The sequence below is a fragment of the Balaenoptera musculus genome, chromosome 9, assembly GCF_009873245.2.
Source record: "Balaenoptera musculus isolate JJ_BM4_2016_0621 chromosome 9, mBalMus1.pri.v3, whole genome shotgun sequence".
Classification (NCBI taxonomy): Eukaryota; Metazoa; Chordata; class Mammalia; order Artiodactyla; family Balaenopteridae; genus Balaenoptera; species Balaenoptera musculus.
Window position 1 is genome coordinate 69,572,431 of NC_045793.1, and position 13,650 is coordinate 69,586,080.

Here is a 13,650-nt window from a genome sequence, read left to right on the forward strand (position 1 = left end):
TGAACAAAAAACCCACAAAGTTAGCAGAGGGAAAGAAATCATAAGATCAGATCAGAAATAAATGAAACAGAAATGAAGGAAACAATGTCAAAGATCAATAAAACTAAAATCTGGTTCTTTGAAAAGATAAAAATATTGATAAACCATTAGCTAGACTCATCAAGAAAAAAAGGGAGAAGACTCAAATCAAAAGAATTAGAAATGAAAAAGAAGTAACAACTGACACTGCAGAAATACAAAGGATCATGAGACATTACTACAAGCAACTATATGTCAATAAAATGGACAACCTGGAAGAAATGGACAAATTCTTAGAAAACCACAACCTTCCGAGACTGAACCAGGAAGAAATAGAAAATATAAACAGACCAATCACAAGCACTGACATTGAGACTGTGATTAAAAATCTTCCAACAAACAAAAGCCCAGGACCAGGTGGCTTCACATGCGAATTCTATCAAACATTTAGAGAAGAGCTAACACCTATCCTTCTCAAACTCTTCCAAAATATAGCAGAGGGAGGAAAACGCCCAAACTCATTCTACGAGGCCACCATCACCCTGATACCAAAACCAGACAAAGATGTTATAAAAAAAGAAAACTACAGGCCAATATCACTGATGAACATCGATGCAGAAATCCTCAACAAAATACTAGAAAACAGAATCCAACAGAACATTAAAAGGATCATATACCATGATCTTGTGGGGTTTATCCCATGAATGCAAGGATTCTTCAATATATGCATATCAATCAATGTGATACACCATATTAACAAACTGAAGGATAAAAACCATATGATAATCTCAGTAGATGCAGAAAAAGCTTTCAACAAAATTCAACATGCATTTATGATAAAAACTCTCCAAAAAGCAGACATAGAGGACACCTACCTCAACATAATAAAGGCCATATGTGACAAACCCACAGCCAACATCGTTCTCAATGGTGAAAAACTGAAACTATTTCCTCTAAGATCAGGAACAAGACAAGGTTGCCCACTCTCACCACTAGTATTCAACATAGTTTTGGAAGTTTTAGCCACAGCAATCAGAGAAGAAACAGAAAAGGAATCCAAATCAGAAAAGAAAAAGTAAAACTGTCACTGTTTGCAGATGACATGATACTGTACATAGAGAATCCTAAAGATGCTACCAGAGAACTACTAGAGCTAATCAATGAATTTGGTAAACCTGCAGGATACAAAATTAATGCAGAGAAATCTCCTGCATTCCTATACACTAATGATGAACAATCTGAAAGAGACATTAAGGAAACACTCCCATTTACCAATGCAACAAAAAGAATAAAATAGCTAGGAATAAACCTACCTAAGGAGACAAAAGACCTGTATGCAGAAAACTATAAGACACTGATGAAAGAAATTAAAGCTGATACAAACAGATGGAGAGATATACCATGTTCTTGGATTGGAAGAATCAACATTGTGAAAATGACTCTACTACCCAAAACAATCTACAGATTCAATGCAATCCCTATCAAACTACCACTGGCATTTTTCACAGAACTAAAACAAAATGTTTCACAACTTGTATGGAAACACAAAAGACCCCAAATAGCCAAAGCAATCGTGAGAAAGAAAAACGGAGCTGGAAAAATCAGGCTCCCGATCTTCAGACTACTACAAAGCTACAGTAATCAAGACAGTATGGTACTGGCACAAAAACAGAAATATAGATCTATGGAAAAGGATAGAAAGCCCAGAGATAAACCCACACACATATGGTCACCCTGTCTTTTAAAAGGAGGCAAAAATATACAATGGAGAAAAGACAGCCTCTTCAATAAGTGGTGCTGGGAAAACTGGACAGCTACATGTAAAAGAATGAAATGAGAACACTCCCTAACACCGTATACAAAAATAAACTCAAACTGGATTAAAGACCTAAATGTAAGGCCAGACACTATAAAACTCTTACAGGAAAAAAATAGGCAGAACACTCTATGACATAAATCACAGTAAGACCCTTTTAGACCTGCCTCCTAGAGCAATGGAAATAAAAACAAAAATAAACAAATGGGATCTAATGAAACTTAAAAGCTTTTGCACAGTCAAGGAAACCATAAACAAGATGAAAAGACAACCCTCAGAATGGGAGAAAATATTAGTAAACAAAGCAACAGACAAAGGATTAATCTCCAAAATATACAAGCAGCTCATGCAGCTGAATATCAAAAAAACAAACAACCCAATCCATAAATGGGCAGAAGATATAAATAGACATTTCTCCAAAGAAGATATTCAGATTGCCAACAAAGACGTGAAAGGATGCTCAACATCACTAATCATTACAGAAATGCAAATCAAAACTACAGTGAGGTATCACCTCACACCGGTCAGAATGGCCATCATCAAAAAATCTACAAACAGTAAATGCTGGAGAGGGTGTCGAGAAAAGGGAATCCTCTTGCACAGTTGGAGGGAATGTAAATTGATACAGCCACTATGGAGAACAATATGGAGGTTCCTTAAAAAACTAAAAATAGAACTACCATATGACCCAGCAATCCCACTACTGGGCATATACCCTGAGAAAACCATAATTCAAAAAGAGACATGTTCCACAATGTTCATTGCAGCACTATTTACAATAGCCAGGATATGGAAGCAACCTAAACGTCCATCGACAGATGAATGGATAAAGAAGATGTGGCACATATATACAACGGAATATTACTCAGCCATAAAAAGAAATGAAACTGAACTATTTGCAGTGAGGTGGATGGACCTAGAGTCTGCCATACAGAGTAAAGTAAGTCAGAAAGAGAAAAACAAATACTGTATGCCAACACATATATATGGAATCTAAAAAAAAACAATGGTTCTGATGAACCTAGGGGAAGGACAGGAATAAAGACACAGAAGTAGAGAATGGACTTGAGGACATGGGGAGGGAGAAGGGTAAGCTGGGACGAAGTTGGAGAGTAGCATTGATATATATACACTACCAAATGTAAAATAGATAGCTAGTGGGAAGCAGCTGCATAGCACAGGGAGATCAGCTCAGTGCTTTGTGACCACCTAGAGGGGTGGGATAGGGAGGGTGGGAGAGAGATGCAAGAGGGAGGGGATATATGTATACATATAGCTGATTCACTTTAATACCAAGTAATACCAAGTTATACAGCAGAAACTAACCCAACAGGTAAAGCAATTATACTCCAATAAAGATGTTAAAAAAGAAAAGAAAAAGAAAAATGAAGGGTGATAATAAAAAAAAGGGCTTCCCTTGTGGCACAGTGGTTAAGAATCTGCCTGCCAATGCAGGGGACACGGGTTTGATCCCTGGCCCAGGAAGATCCCAGATGCGGTGGAGCAACTAAGCCCGTGCACCACAACTACTGAGCCTGCACTCTAGCGTCCGTGAGCCACAACTACTGAGCCCACGTGCCACAACTACTGAAGCTCCCGTGCCTAGAGCCTGCGATCTGCAACAAGAGAAGTCACGACAATGAGAAGCCCGCACACTGCAACGAAGAATAGCCCATTCGCCGCAACTAGAGAAAGCCCGCGCACAGCAACGAAGACCCAACACAGCCAAAAATGAAAACAAATAAATTAATTAATTAAAGAAAAAAACCCTAAAAAATAAAACAAAAACAAAAACAAAAAAAGACAGGCCTTGTCTTAATATTAAAGACCACCAAAGATAAGGTATATGTCCCAGGACTAAAGACAGTACTAAAAGACAGATGTCCTGTCAAAGTGTACATCAAAGCCTCCAAAAACACAAGACAGTTAGTTAATTATTCTGCTGTCTCCTACAATAAAAAATAAATAAATGGTCAGAGAAACAGAAAAGAATCTAGAGTCCCTACAACAAGTTTTCCATAAAGATTGGCTAGTAATAATTTACTAAATATACAAAGAAGACAAAAAAAGTGACCCATATTGAGGAAAAAAAAAAGCCAATTGAAGTGCAAACGACTTGCGCATGACTCAGATGTTGGAATTAGCAAACCAGAATTTAAACGTAATTATTATAATTAAGATTTAAAGGAAAAGATAGTCATAATAGGTGACAATTTCAGCAGAGAAATAAATATTCTAAAACTTAAAGCATAATATCTGATGTGAGAAATCCACCTAGTGGGCTTGAAAGCAGATTGGTAAGAGCAAGTAAAATGGTAAACGATCCTGAAGACAAATTAATCGAAATTATCCAATCTAAATAAGAAAAAAAAGTGAAATTTAAAAAATTATGGAGCATTATTGATCTGTGAGTCAACATCAAGTAGTCTAATAAACATGTATTTAGAGTCCCAAGAGAGGAAAGAGAGAAAGGTATAGATATAATCTTTAAGGAAATAATGGCCAGAATTTTCTTCCAAAATTTGATTTAAAATACACCGTCTGTGAACTCTAACCAGTAAAGCAAGAAAAATAAATAAATAACATAAATACAGGAAAGAAAGAAATAAAAGGCCATAAAATCATACATGGGAGACATCCTAGAGAATTTTAAATTAGTTTACAACTTGTACAAAAAATTCTTCTTATAAAGATATAATAATCTATAAAGTGAGGGATTTGTATAAAAGGAGACAAATAAATCAATGAAAGAGAAATCTAAAATTAGATCCAACCACGTATATGGTCAATTTCTTTTCAACGAAGAACCCAAATAACTCAATGGATAGAAGAAAGTCTCCACAACAAATAGTGCTGGAGTAAGAGGATGTGTGCATAGAGATAATGAACTTTGACCCCCACCAAATGCCATTCACAAAAATTTGTTCCAATATTACAGACCCAAAGAGAAAATTAAAGTTCAAAAACTTCCAAAAGAAATCCTAAGGTAATTTATTTGAAAGTTTGTGATAGTCAAATATTTCTTAGAAAAAAATACAACGAAACTAACCATAAAATTTTTAAATGATAAATTAATCTTCAAAATTTAGCATTTCTTTTCATGAAAAGTCATCAGAAAGAAAATAAAACAGCATGCTACAAGCTGAGGGAACATATTTAAAATACATATATTTGACATATCTAGAATCTATAAAGAATTTCAACAAATCAATTAGGCAAACAACTTAAGAAAAAATAAGAGTTTGAACAGACAGTTCATTAAAGCAAATGTATCAGTGTCCAATGAATACATGTAATACTGTTCAACATCGTTAGTTATTAGGGAAATATTACCACCAAAAGATAGCTCTTAACCCACATTAGACTGGGTAAAATTAATGTTAACATTTCATTGTAATCCTATCTCCCAGCCATCCCAAATATCCCTCCCCTGGGAAAACACTTGGTTACCCACGTGTATTTCTAGAGTCATTTTAGGCATATGTGAACATATAAAACATAGACCTGTTTTCTTTTTTAACATATAAATATTAGTATACACTATACCCTGTTATGTAACTTGATTTATTTGGAGATCCGTCCATATTAGTACATAAAGAGATCACTCATGTTTGTAACTGAAAATAATGTTCCATGTAGAAGCTTCAGTTTAACACTATAAAAATCATCGAATCATGTGGTTCAAATCTTCAATACCAAGTAATTATTTTTATATTTCTTTGCTCAAGCATCATCTGATATGTATATGAACAATATGATAGCAAATTTAAGTTAAATCAAAGGTAGCAGATAAAGTTACTACCGTTACTGTATTATCTAAATCAGCTAACACCCAAATATCATCTAATATCTTAAAAAATAATTCCAATATTCCATAGTTACTAAGTTTAAAACATGTATTAAATAAATATTTTTCTAATTACATTTAGCAAACTCACAAGAAAACTGTACAATTGACTATGGACTGCAGACACTTTAGATGAATGAACAATAAACAAAAACGTTGTCATAAAAATTAAGCAACAGTGTACAGTTTTAAGCAGAATGTTTTGTAACTTTCAAAAAAAGGAAGAGATAGATGCTATTGTTTCTTCATTGAAGTAATGCAAAACTAATCAGAAAATTTCATTATAAACTCTTTAGTTCGTTATATGACCTACTTTATCTCTCATTTACAATCTTTCAAAAACATGTTTTTAGTTTTTTTTTTTGTCCTCTTGTCCTCATCTGATTGAAGTGAATAAACTTTTCTTCACTTTTAGAAAATCGTACTTCCTTTAGGCCAGATTCCCCTCAGAGTGAAAAGTGATTTTATGGATGTCAGCAGAAGTGAAATAACTGTAAGAAATCAAACCTCCATTCAGGTATGTACAGGGCTCTTTGGTCAACACTGCCACATCTATGGCTCACATATTGTTTCTGTGAATGGAGACCCAAGTATGATGCCTGAAATTAAACAGTGCCAAAGTGGCCTAAAGGGGCTAACATATTTTAGAGTCACAAAGTGGGTATTTTTCTAGGCTGAAGGCCACTGTTTTCAGTTTTTATTTTTTATTTCTTAATCTAATATGTATTAATCTCTAAAAAGCAGGGCAAAAGCACGATAATATTTTTTTTTCTTTTAAAAGGTTAAGTCTTCTCCTCACTCCAGTTCTTTATATCATCACTTGCTCCTCTCTCCAGAAGCAGCCACTGCTACAAATCTCTTGGCTCTACTTCCTGAGTGGTTCTGTTATTAGTAAACAAATGGTAGTATGCTGTCTATAATAATTAATGTAATTAAGTACACAGCTGTGAAAATTTTAGAAATGTACTCACAGCTAATGTATAATTTAAAATTCCAAGAATCAAACCTTAATTTCTGAAGGTATGTTCTTACTTCTGTGCTGCTGAACTGTAGTAACTACACCCGTACGGTACTTGCAAAAGTCTAAAGTACAACACAAGTGAGAGGCTCTAATGCATTGCTTTCAAGTTAGAATGAAGCCACATGGAGCTTCTGAGCTTAAAAGAAATGTCTGACCACTGGCTTTCCTCTACTCCCTGTTTACTTCTTAGGATAGAGCTCAAGCCCTGGCTCATGGACTTCTCGGAGGGCCACAGGAAAAGGCGAAAGTTACTTAGGCACCATTATTCTGTATCCAGACTAATACCAGACCCAACACATGGCATGACCTGGAGCAGAGCTGCTATAAAAATGTATTTCTCCTTTAACCCCTCCATGTAAATCATCAGAAAGCTTCCCTCCACTGATTTAAACAAATTTGTCTTTGACCTCTAGAGTCAGAATTGGCCTCAACAACTCTTTCAGATGGTTGTAGTATTGACTGTTTGATGTATGTCAGCTACCATAAAATGCAATACTATTTCATGACAGATCTTCAAATAATGCCAGGTACGTCCAAAGTCATGGTAACAGTCTCTTTATTCCAAGTAAATCAGTAGCATGAAATACTGCAGATTAATGAAATAATGCACTTTGTTGTATCAAGCTTTGGCATCTAATGCAGCTGTGATTTGTGGTAGTGTTCAACCAGTTGCAACACCTGTCAGCATGCTTCCTCTAGAACTTCAAAAGGCTTCCGATAAATACCAAATGCTTGAAAGGGTTCTAATGTGCATAAGTAAGAATTTTTCAGGGTCTGTGATTTTTGGTATTTAACAACCAGATCAGTATAATAGTTCATAAAACAATCAGTTGCTTAATGATCTATCTGCAAACATTCAAGTCCGACAATTTGAAATACCGCAGAAGACCCAAGAAATTATATTTGTTCACTTTTCTGGAAGAAAAAACTTATTGAACACTCTTTAACTAAAACCTAAACTCTAAAACTAGAGAAAGATTTCCAATCAAAAAATATTTAGATAATTTCTTTAAGCATTAAATGTTTTTCAAGGAGTTTTCAAGCAGTTTCCACCGATTGATATATATATGTATATATAAATTAAAATGTATAAACATTATATATCTTATATAATTAAATATTGTTCATTATATAACAATACATTATATTATACATATAAATTATTATAACTAGTATATATTAAATATATAAACAAAATATTCACAAATATATACATATATATAAATTTATATCTCTAAATTGAAATGAATTTCAATATCTTTATGTTTAATAAACTGTAATACAGGAAGATATTGTATTGAGTACAGTATTAAAACATTTTGGTACTTAACAGTTCAAAAATTATTTTATTTAATTGAGACCAACTGGCCTCATTGCTTCTTATAAACGTTGCAATATATATTCAGTAAAAAGGAATAAAAATGAACACATGTTTCTCCTTAAAGAAGGCAGACAAAGGTTTTTCTTACACAATAAATCAGCTGCTAGTGGATTTCTAGGACATCGCTTTAGGCTATTTAGGTATAAAACTTAAGAAAAAAAATTACCTTTGTGTGGATCCAAAACTGGTAGAGGAGATTGAACTGAAGATGAACAGCATAGACTGAAGGTGGTATGAAGAGGGCCAGTGGAGAGTAGAATATCTGAAAGATTAAAACATTGTAAATTTGCATATAGGATTTCTCAACATACATATACTATTACTAATGATTCAATATTTTGAGTCTATCCTTCAGCAAATATGCCTTGTTTTTAGCAAATATATCTTATTCTGTACATTTTATTGCCATGTTTGACTTTGCAACATTAATTTTTCCACATGATGATAAAGTTATAGACATGTTGGAGCTAAGTCCACTGGACTTCTATTTCACATTTAATATTGTCTGGTTAACATAGCATACATTGTATGTTATTTCCTTAATCTTGAAAAGGTTGGGTGTATTTCCTGGAAGTAAAGAGGTTTTTTAATATATACAAAAATAGTCACTTTCTTTAAGTAAAAGAAATGTAGGAGCATGTGCCTTTATACCTTGACAGCTCCTAAACACTGTATTTTTACGGCATTCTGAGTAACAAAATGAAATTATAGTAAAAGACAGTAACTTCATATGAGAAGGGGAAAGAATACATTTTCCCTCTTAAATTTTACTTTATTATTTTGTGGTTGACAATATCTCCTGATTTTTTTCAAAGTTAGTAAAGAAGGAGCTATGATATTGTGCCACTGTGGAAACAAGTTTTGAAGGTCCCTATTTTCTAACAGACGGAAATGCCTCTGCCTTGGGAAAACAACTCATTCGTAAACCACTGGTTAGAATCAACGAATAAGCACAATCTGCTGTGTTCTCCCAATGACTTTGATCCCCAAGAGTGGTTTCATGTTGTAAGAAAACTTTTTATTAAATGAAAAACTAAACAACAAAATAGGAATAAAAAGAATCTGACTTCCAGTTTACATTTTGGGTTTTATAAAGTTAATATTTCCAAAAGATGAGATATTTTTAAAACATGTTTTCAGAATACTACAATTTTATTTCTGAATTATTTTAAAGCTTTTGTTCTCAATTAGGCCAAATATCATTTCAGCAACGTTTAGTAATGAGGATATATTTGAAATCAGACATTTCCGTAAACTCTTATAGTTTTTGTTTCGAACTTTAAGTCATGAAAAATCTCAGCTGTCATCACAACAGGATCAGTTTCATTATTTATAAATTCATTATTAAGCAGTGGATTAGATCAGTGAACAACAAAAGAACACTGGGCTCTTACTCAAGACATTCCCTTTTAAGCCTTCATTCCACTACAGAACGGCTCTGTAATATTTACAAATTTCTTAAACTTCTCTAGGCTCCAGTTTCCTCAAATGAATGGTGAAGGAGAAGACCATCTGAAATCTAGCCATCTTTCTAGTTCCAAAAAATCTCTAATATTGTGATTTGATTTGAGGATATATTAATATAGTTCTCTTACAATAGGTGAAAAAAATATTTGAAACACATACATGACCAATGATTTAAGTATTTTAAGTTAAGGAATATTTTGGAAACTTTGAGATGTAAATAAAAATATAGAACAAACTTATCTTGATGCTTAATAAGTAGTTCTATCTGGAAAAAGAGTGCATACAAGATGACTATTTATAGTTCATTATAATTTCTCAAAGTGTGAAGAAATAGTCCTTTGAGATAACAACAGCTATTATGGAAAAGGGTGTTCTATCATTAGATAAACTGTGAAGAGTTGAGTAAGGCAAATGAACTTTCTTTACCATAGAACTTTTCAGAGACTTTATCATGCTAGTACAAACCACAAGCCTGTTAGCCCATAGAACACTTTCTTAAGGAATTTCCCATAAGATTTCCTAAAAACGTATTTGATGAACCATGTTGTTGAATTGGAAGAATCAGTATTCTAATATGACCATATTACCCAAGGCAATATACAGATTCAATGCAATCTTTATCAAATTACGAATGGTATTTTTCACAAAACTGGAACAAAAAGTGTTTTAATTTGTATGGAAGCACAAAAGACCCCAAATAGCCAAAACAAGCTTGAGAAAGAAGAACGGAGCTGGAGGAACCATGCTGCCTGACTTCAGACTATACTACAAAACTACAGTAATCAAAACGGTATGGTACTGGCACAAAACCAAACACATAGATCAACAGAACAGGTTAGAAAGTCCAGAAATAAACCCACACACTTACAGTCAATTAATCTATGACAAAGAAGGCAAGAATATATAATGGAGAAAAGACAGTCTCTTCAATAACTGGTACTGGGAAAACTGGACAGCTACATGTAAAAGAATAAAATTAGAACATTTTCTAACACCATATACAAAAATAATCTTAAAATGGATTAATGACTCAAATGTAAGACTGGATACTATAAAACTCCTAGAGGAAAACATAGGCAGAACACTCTTTGACATAAATCGCAGCAATATTTTTTTGAATACATCCCTAGAGTAATGGAAACAAAAGCAAAAATAAACAAATGGGACCTAATTAAACTTAAAAGCTTTTGCAGAGCAAAGGAAACCATAAACAAAAAGACAACATATGGAATGGAAGAAAATATTTGCAAATGATGCTACTGACAAGGGCTTAATTTCAAAAATATACAAACAGCTCATACAGCTCAATACCAAAAAAACAATCCAATCAAAAAATGGGCAGAAACAGACATTTCTCCAAAGAAGACATCCAGATGCCCAACAGGCACCTGAAAAGATGCTCAACATCACTAATTTATTAGAGAAGTGCAAATCAAAACTACAATGAGGTATGGCTTCATACCGCTCAGAATGACCATCATAAAAAACTCTAAAAATAATCAGTGCTGGAGAGGGTGTGGAGAAAAGGGAACCCTCCTACTCTGCTGGTGGGAATGTAAATTGGTGCAGCCACTGTGGAGAACAGTATGGAGGTTCCTTAAAAAGTAAAAATAGAGTTACCATATGATCCTGCAATCCCACTCCTGGGCATATAGCTGAAGAGAACTCTAATTTGAAAGATCCATACACCTCAATGTTCATAGCAGCACTATTTACAATAGCCAGGACATGGAAGCAACCTAAATGTCCATTGACAGATGAATGGATAAAGAAGATGTGGTATCTTGATACAATGGAATATTACTCAGCCATTAAAAAAGAATGAAATAATGCCATTGGCAGCAATATGGATGGACCTAGAGATTATCATACTAAGTAAACTAAGTCAGACAGAGAAAGACAAATATCATATGATATCACTTATATGTGGAATAAAAAATATGATACAAATGAATTTCTTTACAAAACAGAAATCGACTCATAAGCATGGAAAACAAACTTATAATTACCAAAGGGAAAGAGGAGAGAGGGTTTGGATAAATTGGGATATTGGGATTAACAGATACACACTACTATATATAAAATAGATAAACAACAAGGATCTACTTTAGCACAGGGAACTATATTTGATATCTTGTAATAACCTATAATGGGGAAGAATGTGGAAAAGTATATATATATATGTGTGTATATATATATATACACACATATATATATTAAACTGAATCACTGTGCTATACACCTGAAACATTATAAATCAACTATACTTCAATTTTAAAAAATTGATGAAACAATGTCTCAAATCTTACAAATCAGTAAACATAATGATGAACTTACAATTAGAAAAATGAACTCAGCATAAATTATAAAAAATAAAATTTCTAATAAGAAATAAAGATATATGTCAGGGAGTAAGTCACATGAATCATATTAAAATTAATTTCTTGTGATTAATATAATACTATAAAAAGAGTCTAATGATACAATTAAGGTTCCAATTTCTAAAATTGAAATCAGCTTAGTAAATGTCATCTAGTTCTGAGAATTCTTCTTATCTTCTTCTCTACTTCCAAATCCTAACAGTTTTAAAAACTGGTTTAAGTGCCACTTCCATCATAAAGCTTCAGATGGTACTAATTTGTCAGAAGAAATTTCTCCTTCCTCAAACTTAAACTCTCAGTACCTGGGCCAGAGGATATTATACTGTTTCCCAAATATATCCATTTCTGCCATGCATTCAAACCCATGTTATTCTGACTCCAAGGCTCTTTAGCCTTAAATTACCCTATCTACCTTAGGTTATTTTATTATCTTTTGATAGAGGTCATATATAATAGGGTCATAAAGGAGAGAAACAACACAGATCTGTATGTGTGAGGAGGGAATGAGGATAGGTCTAGAGGGTTTTTGATTATCTTTTGATAGAGGCCATATATAATAGGGTCATAAAGGAGAGAAACCACACAGATCTGTATGTGTGAGGAGAGAATGAGGATAGGCCTAGAGGTGACCTTAGGCTAATGGGGAGGAGATGAGTGGGTTTTATTCTGTTCATCAAGTACATGGGGCAGGCAGGGGTTGTATGAGGAAGCATCATGAAGCAAGAAGCAACATGGCCTTGAGGGGGAACTGTAAGTATTCTGGCCTGCAGAAGCCATTAGAGAATGGGCAGGAGATTGGGGGGAAGCGTGGAATTCATGGATAGATCTCAAGGAGTCTGTGAACCCCCTGGATAGGACTACAATAAAGTGTGAACTTGTATGTATGGGGGAATGTGTGATTTTCTAAAGAAACAATCTATAGCTTTCATCAGGAAGTCTCTGGGGAATCTGTGGCTCACCACAGCCAAACAAAAACAAAAGATAATTTAGACATTGGTCAAACCAGAGAGGGAGCATTTTAATGCCATTCTAAGGAGATTGGATTTATCCTAGGCCAGGAGGGAGTAGTTAACATGTGATTTTTAAGCCTGTAAGAAATATAAAAGTGGTATGAAATCCTATTTGCATAGCCCAGTTAAAAATCTTGCACATTCACCACAGCAGTAGCCATGGGAATGGAGAGGCAGAATATATACAAGAGATCAATGGATTTGGTAACTATTTAAACATAGGAGATGAGAGAAACAGAGGAGAATTAGAAGACACCCAGATACCTGGCTTGTGTGAAAGGTGATGTTGTTCACCAAGATGATGAATAGGAGGAAGAGTAGATTTATAAAGTTCATCTTAAGGTATATTGTGTTGAAGCCCTTGAGGAATATTCCAAGAAAGCTGTTGAGGAAGCAAATATGTCCTGCAAATATCAACTGAACTAAAAAACAACACTGGATTTGCAGTTATGGACCAGTGGAGCAGGTAGGCCTCGAATGCAAACCTCAGCAAGTTGAAGAATCATTCAAAGGAGGTGATGAAACAGAGGTAGGTTTGATTTACTTCTCTCTTTCTCCAAGAACAAGGAAGGAGAGAGCTGGAGGTATTTCTTGAATAGAACATATGGATGAGGGAGGAGACATTGTGTGTGTGGGGTGTGTGTGTGTGTGTGTGTGTGTGTGTGTGTGTGTGTTTTAATGTGAGAGACATGAATATATTTATGGTATA

At 34.1% G+C, this 13,650-nt stretch overlaps 1 protein-coding gene across 1 annotated transcript in view; it reads right to left on the minus strand.

The window, feature by feature from the left end:
- The window catches only part of AGMO (alkylglycerol monooxygenase), a 381,378-nt gene that overhangs the window by 209,612 nt on the left and 158,116 nt on the right, over positions 1–13,650 (minus strand). Inside the window, exon 7 of the mRNA XM_036863969.1 lies at positions 8,250–8,345. Coding sequence (XP_036719864.1) covers positions 8,250–8,345 — 96 coding nt within the window. The remainder of the gene's footprint in view (positions 1–8,249; positions 8,346–13,650) is intronic.